A 12,133-nucleotide genomic window follows, 5' to 3' on the forward strand; every position below is an offset into this window, starting at 1 on the left:
TTCGGATTTAGAGATGCTAAAGGCAAATGGGAGCGTTAGTGATGGGATTCACTTAAACATTGCTACTTTAGAGATTTTCAGAAATCCTTGCACTTCAGTTTGCCAGATAGTATAAGTGACATAGACCTCATGTGGATTTGTACCTTTCTGTACAGGATGGCATTTTATTGTTTTATCACATCAAAGATCTGCAGTATGAGATGAAAGTCTGTGCTGATATCTCAGAATCCATATCTAGCCTCATATTCTCTCCTGATTACGTCAGTCTTCTGCTTGTCACTGACCAGGTATAGCATTTGAGATAATAGCTCTACGTACTGGGATGTTCCTGTGATTCTCTATGTGTATACTGATACTATTAGTATGAAATGTCTAATGTAATCACACAAGTCAACAAATTATATGAGAGATGGACATAGTCCATTCTGTGTTTTTACTGAAAATTGGGAAGACTTTTAACGAAGCACAGAACAATTGCCTCCTACAGATGGTTGAATATAAAGTGCCTAACGTTGAGATTTCCCAACAGAAAGAAATCCTTGTGTGCACAGTGGAGTACATGGTCAGAATCTCCCGTGTGTCCAGGTCATAGAGGACCTACTGGGCATGAACTGTAGGGTTGATGTGTGCCTGCACAGGAAGAAAAGTGTAGCTGGGGTATATCAGACCTACTGTGACTCTGCAGTAGTTGTTCTCCACATGTGCATAAAGTTGTCTGGCAACCCAGTCCAAGATCCTTCTTTAACCAGCCTGATGTCCAGAAATCTTACACAAGGGTCCCAAATACTCAAATTCTACCTGTTTTCCCAGACTGTAAATAACTTAAATTGTCATTTTTAAAACTCTTTAACTGTTTTTGTAGTTGTGTGTGTGAGGTTTTGTGTACAGAACAGCAGTGCAATGGTAACTGCTCACACTCTCTGATTTCATTCTCCTTTTGTAAAATGAGTAGAGAAGTTCTAAAATCTTTGTCAATATTAGTTACAAATTGTTTCTAAGAGTCTTTAAGATATTTAGATAAAAACATCTTTTAAAGCTAAAGATTTATGATTTTTGTTTTGTGTTGGTTTAGAAGATTTATTGATTTCTGGAGTAACATGAAATTGAGTGGGTTTACATTATTTTATTAAAGCAGTTTTGAGAAACAAAACTTGAAAATGTGACTAGCTGGATCACTCGAAAATGAACTAATCTCATCTTCAGCTAGCATAAATTAATATAATTCACTAAATTCAGAAGAATCCTACTGGGCACTTTTTACCTCAATTTAGAGTCAAATATAAAACTTCAAAGAGTGAAGCTCATAAAGATGGGTGCTTTTTGTTGAAGTCTTTGAAAGCTTTTAATGAAAAATTTCGTAGCCCAGTGATGGACCATTTCTCTTTATTTGTCAGGGACCAGTCTATAGTTACAAACCTGCCCACAGTGGAGAAGCTGTCAAACTTTTGGACACATGCAGCAGTTGTTTTCTGGCAGCTGATTTTCTTACTCCAGGGAACAAGTACTGTGTGGTAAGAAACTGTGTTGTTTTCTATAGAAAAGTGGCTCTTTCCAGGTAACCAATATGTGGAAAGGCACAAAAGTACAGGCCTTGCAGAATTGGGATGGTTCTGATATTTGTTACAGTTGTATAACTTCTTATTAAGGAAGTAAATGGCATTAATTCAGGTACAGCCTATAAAAGGGTCAGAATTTGCCCTGGAGTGCAGGTTGGATAATTTATGGATTGCTAAAATGTTGTATATGTTCTGCTGCTGATTTGTGTGATTTACTATTGTTTGGGAAGATAGCTGAGCAAAAGGTGGATTCAATTCAGAGAACTGATGTTGGAAAAAGAAATTTCTACTGATCTTTTCAGCCTTTTGCACAAATTGGAACATCCTGAGAGATACCTCTATCCTGGGTCCAGGGACAAAGAAGGCCTTACTCATGGATCTGTCCATTCTAAGAAATACTTTGCTTTCCTCCTATGTCTTTTACTCCTGCAAGACATATATTTTATCCAGCAATTCATTTTCAGGCCAGGAATCCTTCAAGTGGCCAGCCTAGGAAACCTGAGGTCTTAGTCAACTGAGTTGGCTGAATCTCTTTGTTGCCATTAGCATGGGAACAGTAAATTTTACCTGATTCTGTGTGAGTCATGTGAGGGTTGAGTGATCTCTAGCCTTACTTTACTGTGGAATTAAAAAATTTCCTGGATATAAGAAGAACTCAAGTACCATTATATGCATCATTTTTCATGTGAGAAAACAAGACCTCTCCTCAAGCCCTTTATTTACTATGCAAAGAAAATTGTAAGCAGATTGTTCTATTGCTGGCAGAAAGGTAGAAATGCTGATATTGATCCAGCTTATATGTTTTGTCCTAAATTGTCTCATTCTGCTAAAGACCATTCCTGTAGTTGCAACAATTTACAAAAATTACTAAATGTTTTCCTTAGGTAGGTGTACCTTTCAGCAACTGGACTTAGAGGAAAAACTAGATAATCTCAAGTGAAACTAGTAACCCTTGATCTGCTATGCTCAGGGATCAGTTGAATTTATATTCTATAGAAGATCACTAGTCACTTCCAAACTATTTGGTTATTTCATCCTCTTTTGACTATGTTTTTCTCTGTTCAACAGTCTGTAACAATTTCAGGTGAAGTACAAGTTTGGCTCCTGGAAGATGGAACTTGCCTCGGCAAGCTAAACCTTGATATTGAGGTACACATAACCAGGAGCTTATATAGTGACTGATATTTAATTTTTTTAAAATATTTTTCAATTGATAGCATAATATGCCACAGATTTGGATCAATAATTGGTGAAAGCTCAGTAATGTCTTTGAACAACCCATGAATGAGATTTAAAAAATATTATATTTCAGAATGTTTCCTTGAACTAATCATGTGTTTAACTTGACCATAAAGCAGAGGAAACATTTCAACCAAATGTTCTAGTGATGTGTCTTTAGGCACAAATTTGTAAATAACGTCTAAATTCTTATGCTTTTTTTTATGATATGTTTTATTTTTTTTTTATTTTAATGAGTAACAGAAAAGTTTCAAGAGTATAAAAACTAAATGCCTTGACTGATATGAAAAAGAGGTTTTAAGAAATGAGTTGATAATAGTATTTCAAACTATTAATGCTTTGTCCTCATGAAAGATACATTTAAACCCTGAAATCTGACATAGTAAGAAAAAAAATCACTTTCTGTAACAGCTGTACATATAACAGTGCACTCACTATTTTATTTAGGTGAAACTTCTTTCACTTAAAATCTGGATAGTGGATATAATGGTGGGGTTCTTTTTCCTGAAAAGAACAGAATTAGCTTTTGATGTGTAGCTACAGAGCATAAGTAGAATTCCTATGATGTCTCTAAAATACTTTCTTTGTTAAAAAAAATTGGGTTTTAGATAAACCATTTGGGTTTTCTGCTTCAAATTTTAGGTACCTTCAAATAGCAAAAGAAATTGCATACTAACACATAGCATAACATATAAAAATATGTGGAACTGTTAAATGTCTTTTTCTTCTTGACTAGGCAACTGCTTTGGCTTGCTGTCCCTCCTCCAACAGTGTTGCTGTAGGGACCAAAAGAGGTCAAATCTATTTCCTTGATGTTACCAAAGCTGAAGCTCCACGAGTTATTCACAGAATTTTTCTTTCCAACTTTCCAGTGCTGTCTTTGCAGTAAGTATGGAGTTACAAGGGTAGGAATATTGTGGGTTTATTGCTTGAGTAATGATATTAGTTGAAAATTGAAGTCTTTGTTCTAAGAATAACAAATTAAAATATTTTAACAGCTTCTATTTTTTTCTAACATCTGAACTGCTTGCAAGAGGAGTAGTAGCGGGATTTATATGAGAGAAATATAAGAAATCTGTATTTTAAGAAGGTTTAACTGAGTACTGAAGATACTGATGTATAAGATATTTTTCTGAAAGATCACCATACACAGTAATTATGGACAATCCCATGTATCTGACTTTAGAGGGTTATTTCTCACTGAATATAAATTTGAGGGTTTGTGAAGTTAAGTTTAAGCCTTATGGTAATCTCTTCTTATATGGTGGATTTTTGTTACCCTTGTTATTTATTCATTTGCTTAAAGTTATGGACTTCAGCTGTGTTTATGCTCTCAATGAAGTTAGGAAGTTATGGAAGTAAAATTATTTGACTCTTTATTGACTGTTTTGAACTGATTTCTATTTGGGTTTGTATTTTACCTAGTTATGATCAGAGTGGCCAGTTCCTCATTGCAAGAACTACAGAAGGACATGTCTTTATTCTAGATGCTCGGCCATCAAAATTATTCCAAGTTCTGGGGTATATAGGTAATATATGTAACAGCATTAATTTTCTTTTCACTATTACCTGTAATTTAAGTATACTTGCTGATCAGATTAAGGCATTCTCCTTCATTATACTTATTTTCTTGGAGGATCAAAGATATTCTTTCCACCTATTTTGTCCAGGCCAGTCTTTTTTTTGTTATTTTTTCTTTTCCTCTGTAATTTTAGATAGCAAATGTACCAATACTACCCTTCTTCCAGAGCTTTTATGAGTCACAAGGAAAAGAATGGATTGGCTGACCAGCTGATGACAGCTCCAGCACAAAAGTAATAGTGGTGGCAAAGAACTAAAGACCTTTGTGAGAATTTAGACTAAAAAACTGTAGGTTGAGGTAGCTGTGTGCAACCTCCTGTTACAAATTTCCACTGCAGACATCTTTAACGTGGGCACTGCTGAAATTGTCAGCTTTGCTTGTTGATAGTGTAGAATAAAATATGATGGAATTTTAACTCAGAAAAAAAATGTGAAATTTGTAAATTTATTTTTCAAATAACTTTATTCTTACAGAACATGTCTGTTTTAATTCCAGTAACATTATTCTTACAGATCTCAGCTGTGTTTATAGATCTTTAGCATAATTTTAGGTATAAAAGACATTATATTATAATAGGTTTAACAAACGGAATTATATCTCCTTAAATAATTTTCATAATTTTCCTGATCGTGTTCTCATTGTCTGTCTGGCTTCTTAGAGGAGGATTTGTCTGTGCTTTATCTGGCAGTTATCAGCAGACAGCCTCCAAATTGCTATAATTCAAACTGGATGTAAACTCAGATTTGAATGTTTAATGTAATAATAACACTCTGGTGCTTAGGGATTCTCAGCACCCAATGCCTCAGGTGTAGTTGTGTGCATGCAGCACTTCCTGAAACCAGGTTGAGGTGGTTGGGCAGGGGTTTATTCAGAACAGGCATCTGGTTTTGTTTCACTTGAAATCTTAGTAAAATAATGTTACCATGCTTCAGTAACAATTTCCATTGATGTTCCTTACCTGCTTCAGTGTTAGCAGATGAAGTGCTCGATCTTTCTGTAGTTTCTGACCTTAAGAATGACTTAGTTGAAGTAATGGTACTTCTTAATGGAGCAGAGGTCCAAGGAGCAAGACTGGAAATTTTTTGTCTCTCTTCAGCAATCACAACAGGTAAGAATTGAAATAAAAACTGTGATCTTTTTCTAAGGCAAAAAGCCTAGTGTCAGATTTTCTAGTTATTTGATTTTTAAAAGACCTTCCAGCTTACAAACTTTTTAAAAAGTAGTTTTCAACAAAGTTAGTATTTTCTTTAAATATTCACTGTTGTTGGGCTTCTTCTTGTGCCTATTTTTAGACTTATAAAATGGGGCTTGATTTTCAAAGTTGCTGAAAATCAACAAGTTTTGTATTAATTTCAGTCTTAATATCAGGTGTTTTATCAGCCTTAATTTCAGGTGTCCCTTTAAAGCTCAAATTAAAGAACCAAAAAGAATAAAATGCCCCTTTGAAGATGTGAATGTCACTGTTTTAACCTATATCACCCAGGCTGTTTGTTCCACATGGCAGAGATGCCTAAAACGAGTTCTAGATGAAGGCAACAATGGCATGAACCTGCATGCAAACTAATTAGCACTGCTGGCGTAATGCTCATGATGCAGAGTAAATTACTGTATGCAAATTGTCACATCACTGTGGATAAACTGTTTCTAGTACTTCTTTAGAGCCACTAGAGCTATTGCTCTGCTTCACTTCAGTGTGCTTCATCAGCACAACACATAGTGTTAGTGTTAAATCTAAGTATCTTAATTCCCAATCACTTCCCTGAAAACTCACATCATGCTCATTTCTTGCTGGGAATCATTTTCATAATTATGTGATAGGCAAAGCACCTGCGTTAGTGGTAGTGATGCCTCTTCCTCCCTCTTTCTTTTTTCGATCTTTTAGATAATGATAAGTGTGTGAATGACCAAGGAATGTTTAATGCTAGTGCCTTTAAAAAGAAGCAGTATGAGCTGGATTACCCTTTGAGCTCAGCAGTTAAATTGAAGGATAACATTGTGTATGGCTACTGTACCTGTGCACCTTTCATCTGTAAATACCATCTCTCTGAAGAGGTAATTCTCTAGAGTTGCTTTATTTTGAGTGGTGGTTAAATACCAGCAAACAAAGGATGTAGATGAAGTGAATATAGCAGAATCTTATCTTAATGAAATCCTCTCCACTAAAAATACCTACTCCATCTATACTCATCAACTTTCAGTCTCCTACCACCTGCTCAGAAACCTGGCAAAAGCCATCTCCTTGTTCTACTATATTGGTTCTTAAAACTCGTACAGCTTGTAGGCACTTCACATGTGGCTTCTGTGCTGGAGCTGGGCATTTCTGCATCTGCTGAGTAGCCAGGATATCCAGGTAGTGAAGGAACTGAGTCAATGTGAGCCCAGGACTCGCAGATGCAACTGCAAACCCAGCCCAGCCCTGCCTCACAGTGAAGCAGTGGAGGCTTCAGGAAGCCACTGTCACTGCCTGCAGCTGAACTGCAGCTCTCTGCAGCTCAGGTCTCCTCCAGTTTAAGAGTCAAGTCAAGTAAGAAGGTGAATTCCAAAGGTCAGCTTTCCTCCCTGACGTGTCTCATCCTTTCTGAGCCAAGAAACTCCAGGCCCAAACATACTGAATATAGACCCTTCTGAAAGAGATGAGAAGCAAATCAGCAGCATAGCAATAGCACTGCTCCCTGAGCTCGGAAATCCAGCAGCATCTTAAATTGCAATGCATGTGCTAATCCACAAAGCCCTCGTTAGTCTTCTCAAAATGGCAGAGAGATTTCCATCATCTAAACTGCTGCTAACATTTTGTTTGTTTGGCAGAATATGTTGGAAGATCCACCAGTATTTTCATCAGAAAAGAGGATTCCTAGCAATCAGTTTGGATCAGGTTTCCTCTGTGTATCACCCAACAGCCAGTGGCTGGCAGCAGCAGCAAAAGATGGTGTTTTGTTTATCTACAATATTTCTACTATGGTAGGTGGGTGTCTGGGCACACGCTTTGTTTGGTTTACAGAGACAAAGAGGTGTCAAAATTACTTTCCTTCATTGTAAACTTTTCTTTCCTTGAATATAAGGTGGTCCAGAAAAAATCATGTTGAACGTGAACTGACATAGCATTATACAGGACAATTGTTTTTATAATGAACATGTGTACATTCATACAAACTACTTACTTTCTTCTTCAGCAAATCTTAGAGGAGATAATTTTGCTACTCCTCATCTCCTGCAAAATCAATATATACAAACTAGCCACATCTGTAATCAAAGCCTTTGAACTTATGTACTTTGTATTGCCATTTTGGACTGACTTTTATCTAAAAATAAAGAAACATTAAAATATTTTTTTAAAATTAAATATTAAAAGTAATTTACAGACATATCCCACTATAAAAACCGATTTGCTGATACTGCTCATATGACTTTTCTAGGATATACTTGCTCGAAAGCCTTGTCACTCATATCAAGGAGGGGGAATCAGATCCGTGATGTTTTCACTGGATGGCAATTTCATCCTCGTTAATGATGAAAATGATGGTGCTCTGGTGTGTCTGAGATGGAAGTATGTATAAAGAGGCAGATCAATGTTGACGGTGTCTATTCCTGTATCCTGACAGACAAATTTCTGCATCCATTTGTGTTCCAGACTTCCTTTTTCTTATCTCCAAGTAAGGAGAAGAACTGGATAGAAATAAAATCACTCCTCTCATCTTTAGAGGTGGTCTGGTCTTCCTAGCTCAGGAGAAGCCTTGCACTTTGGGTATGGTTGCAGCACAAGATGTAGGAGTATCTTCTGAGAAGTTTCACCCACAGTGAAATTTATCACTCTCAAACCATCTGGAAGGGGCTCTCCAGGGATAAAAGGAATATAATCTTCTGAGATAGTAACTCAGCCATAAGGAGATATCACAGCTTTAATGGGAATTCAGCTGTGGCTATAGAGAGCTCTTAGCAGACATCAGGAATAAGAGACACTTGAACCACAGTTTTTCTGTGGTGTAACAAATGTTCAGGTAAATTCATAGATTAAAGATGACTCCATCAGAGCAATATTTCGAATCTGGGTAATCCACCTTTCAGAATTTTTACTTCTGTGGAGACTTCACTTAATTGTGCAATTCTAGAACTCAAACAATAATGAATCATATGTAAAAATATTAAGTAGGCATTTTTAAACAACTTAGTAATTGTATTATAAAGAATATTTAATATTTCGGCCTCCATAATACACAAAGAATACATCAGTTCCCTTTTTGTTCTCTAGGAAGATAAAGAAAACTGAAGTTGAGAAATCTGCTTTTTACTGGCAATCTCTTCTTGATATACTGAACAAGTCTACTTCAAATGAAAATGCTGTTTTAAAATCTATGGCAGAATGGCAGTTTGACCCAGGATCCACATCAAAATCACTTCCAGAAGAGAAATTTAAGGTGTTCTCTTTATTTTTATGGGGGAAAAGTGTTTGATAGTTATCATAAAATTGCACATAATAAAAATTGTCCTCAAAATGAACACTGATCCTTTTGTTAAAGTGGAATAATACTCCTGAGGATAGGCTGTATATGCTTAATTAGTAATTTGTGGAAGAGTACTATCAAAGAAATGAAATAATTTTGTGAAGATGACATTCACATCCTTAATTTCACTTGGTTTCCTCAGCCACAGAAAACTCTGTGAGAGTCAGTTTCTCCTCATGTGAAGTTACTCTTGTTCCCAGTGTGATGTTACTGTGACATTATGTGTTACTACCTGTATATTTTTCTATTGAAATAAATAAAATTATTACAGAGATTAGTACAGTCAGCCTATTTGAGTCAAAAGACTTTGCATAATGGCAAGGATTTGCAGGATCAAATATGAAGACTGGTTAGGGACAAATTGTCACATTGTAATTTGGTGCTGGTGTTTCTAATGTGAGTCCATTTTTTATTTCATTTCTGCCTCTCTCTCATTCTCCTTAAGTACCTGAGGTAGATGCTTCTATCCTTAATTTCAGGAGGCACCACTGAAATCTTCCAGTGTAGATGTGATAGAAGAAGATGGAAATGTCACAAATACCAATGACATGACATGGATAGGTCAGAAAATACAGAAGGTACTTTCACAGAACAAGTATTAATCAAAGCCAGAGTTTTCAAGAGTCATTAGTGATTTGGGGTGCTAAATTATATGCTGTAAAAAGAATCTTATTTCTAAAGCTTTTATCAGGTTTGGACTTTTCTTTAAGGCATTGTGATCTAGACTTTTAGAAGTCTGTAGGGGCAAAGAAAATATCACAGCTTCCAGAATGAGTAAAAGATGTCAGTTTATTCCACTGAAAATGCTTAGGAAAATGAAAAATATAAGGATTAAAAAATCTGACAGTGGGCTTTATGCAGTTCAATGTGTCTGTAATCATTACACTTGTAATTATTTCTTTCTTTAATATTTTCTTTCTTTTATGCTCTATTGCTGTACAGTTTACAATGTGACCTGGTTGTACAATCTTTTTTTCTCCTGTGGCAATCCTAAGAATCGTCCTATTGACTTAGGATTATGTCTGTTTCAGTTATTAATACCTTTGGAGTTTTACTTTCTGTACAAATAATGTTCCTTTAGATTATTTCAATATTTTTTTCTCTTGTATCTTTTTGTCTTTCAATAACACATTTCTTATATGTCAGGTCATTAGAGAAGAGACTCAGAGGTTTGCTAACCAGAAGCAAGAGCTGCAAATGGGAATTAAAAAGCTGCGTCAAACTGTGAGTTTCTTACAAGGGTAATGGCTCAGCTTCCCAGTTTTGTTTACAAGGGCACTTTCCTTTATGGCTGCTAGCTCTAATTCTCAGTTACATTTTTGTCATAAACCCTGAGCAGACAGGTAATAGAGAGGTGTGCTTCTTCAGGAACTGTAGGCTGAAACTGCCTGTCTGGTTCTCAGTTTCCTTTGCTCCAAATAAATATTTTGTGCCACCCTTATACTTTGAGCAACCTGTCCCCTCAGCAGGCCTAACAACCTGATAGAAAATACTGTCCTCTCCTCTTTCTTCTGTTTCTTTCCTTAAAAACTTCAATCTGCAAGAGGATAAGGCAGAGGGTCACCTAAAGCAGTCTGCTGAGGACCATGTCCAGATGGGTTTTGATTATCTCCAGAAATGGAGATTCCATGACCTCTCTGGACAACCCATTCAAGTACTCAGTCACCTTCACAGTAAAAAAATGTCTCCCAATATTTGTGCAGAATCTCTTGTGTTTCCATTTGTACCCATTGCCTCTGGTCCCATCACTGGGCACCACTGAAGAGCCTGTCTCTGCTCTCTTAGCACCTGCCTCCCTTTTGGTATTTATATACACTGGTTACATTCTCCCCAAGCCATTTCTTTTTTTTAGGCTGAACAGTCCCAGTTCTCTCAGCCTTTTCTCATATGAGATGTGCTCCAGTCCCATATCCCATTGGACTCTCTCCAGCGTGTCCATGCCTCTCACCTCTCTCATCCTGCTAGCAACACTCAGTACAGCCCAGGATACTGTGAGACTTCTTTGCCACAAGGGCACGTTGCTGGCTCCTGGTCACCTTGGTCCACCAGGACCCCCAGCTACTTTTCTTCAAAGTTGTTTTCCAGTTGCCCAGCACCCAGCATGTCCTGGTGCATGGCACTGCTCCTACCCAGGTGCAGGATTTTACATTGCCCTTTGTTGAACTGCACAAGATAAATAAAGTGATAACACTTTATTAAAGTTCTCAAATCAAAGAACAAAGCAATGTGTACTACAGGTTCTTAGAGAGTATACACAAGTTCACATATAATGTTCAAATCAACTTTAAGAAAGATTAAATATACTCACACAGTGCTGTCTGTCACTAGGTACAGGCAGCACATTCTACTAATTACCATGAAGCAGTTAAAAGTGCAAGTAATTAAAATAATTTTCTCTGATAACAAGTTCTGTAGTGTTAAAAATAGCATTTCTTCTATTCACATTCAAATTACTTTTTACTCCTTATGCTTATTTTTTAAAAAACAGATTCAGCAAATGATGCATGAAAATGAGCAGGTGCCAGACATTGAGAAACTGGAGCATCAGGAGTTCAACCTGGATATGGAAGAACAGGAAAGACTGCAAGCAGAGGCTGAACAAGAAGTGGCCAGGGTATGATAGAATGGGGGAACACTTTAAAACCATCAGTGGAAAGGAGAAAAATGATTGAAGAACAGAGGATTGTCTTAAAGTTGCTGTTCACTGCTGAGAAGCAGGAAAACCAAAAAGTATTTAAAGTCACTTTTTGAAGCAGGTGAAAGTGCTGATGCAGACATTGCAAACTGGAATATGATCTATGCCAACAACTATAAATCTGACACTGTGGCCTTGGGCACATTGCTTAAGTTCTAGAATGCATTTTTTCACATATAAAATTATGCCTTTCAGTACTATGCAATATAGTTTTTGGAGAAGATAGCTGTGATTGTCTAGGATGATTAAATATTGGTAATTCATTTAATCTGTTAGTTTTCTTTCAATAACTCCACACAAATTGTCCATATCTTGTTATTTCGAACCACATCTTGTTATTTTTTTTTCTGTATCTTGAAAGGCAAGGAAGGAGATTGAGATGGAGAATTTATCCAACTGCTATTTGCAGGATTTCATCAAGTATGAGTGCTGGGATGCTTTGTGTGTAAAAGGACGTGCAGTTAAGGTAACCCCTGCTTTCTAAGTAATTTTCTGCAGCATTTATTCCTTAAGGTACAAAGTAACATATTTCTGATTTGCTTATGGTATGGGAAAAACTTTA

General features: G+C 36.5%; 1 protein-coding gene across 5 annotated transcripts in view; it reads left to right on the forward strand.

Annotated features, from left to right (window-relative positions):
* The window catches only part of CFAP43 (cilia and flagella associated protein 43), a 42,738-nt gene that overhangs the window by 11,949 nt on the left and 18,656 nt on the right, over nt 1-12,133 (forward strand). For all 5 annotated transcript variants that reach the window (XM_051799559.1, XM_051799558.1, XM_051799560.1 and 2 more), the window contains 14 exons: nt 156-287; nt 1,395-1,511; nt 2,625-2,705; nt 3,532-3,680; nt 4,221-4,324; nt 5,345-5,485; nt 6,260-6,429; nt 7,183-7,335; nt 7,791-7,921; nt 8,624-8,789; nt 9,356-9,454; nt 10,023-10,100; nt 11,365-11,490; nt 11,933-12,037. In XM_051799559.1, the coding sequence (XP_051655519.1) occupies nt 156-287; nt 1,395-1,511; nt 2,625-2,705; nt 3,532-3,680; nt 4,221-4,324; nt 5,345-5,485; nt 6,260-6,429; nt 7,183-7,335; nt 7,791-7,921; nt 8,624-8,789; nt 9,356-9,454; nt 10,023-10,100; nt 11,365-11,490; nt 11,933-12,037 (1,752 nt within the window). The remainder of the gene's footprint in view (nt 1-155; nt 288-1,394; nt 1,512-2,624; nt 2,706-3,531; nt 3,681-4,220; nt 4,325-5,344; nt 5,486-6,259; nt 6,430-7,182; nt 7,336-7,790; nt 7,922-8,623; nt 8,790-9,355; nt 9,455-10,022; nt 10,101-11,364; nt 11,491-11,932; nt 12,038-12,133) is intronic.

This window comes from Manacus candei, unplaced genomic scaffold (genome assembly GCF_025592945.1).
Source record: "Manacus candei isolate 608988 ecotype Guabito, Panama unplaced genomic scaffold, ASM2559294v1 h1tg000050l, whole genome shotgun sequence".
Lineage (NCBI taxonomy): Eukaryota > Metazoa > Chordata > Aves > Passeriformes > Pipridae > Manacus > Manacus candei.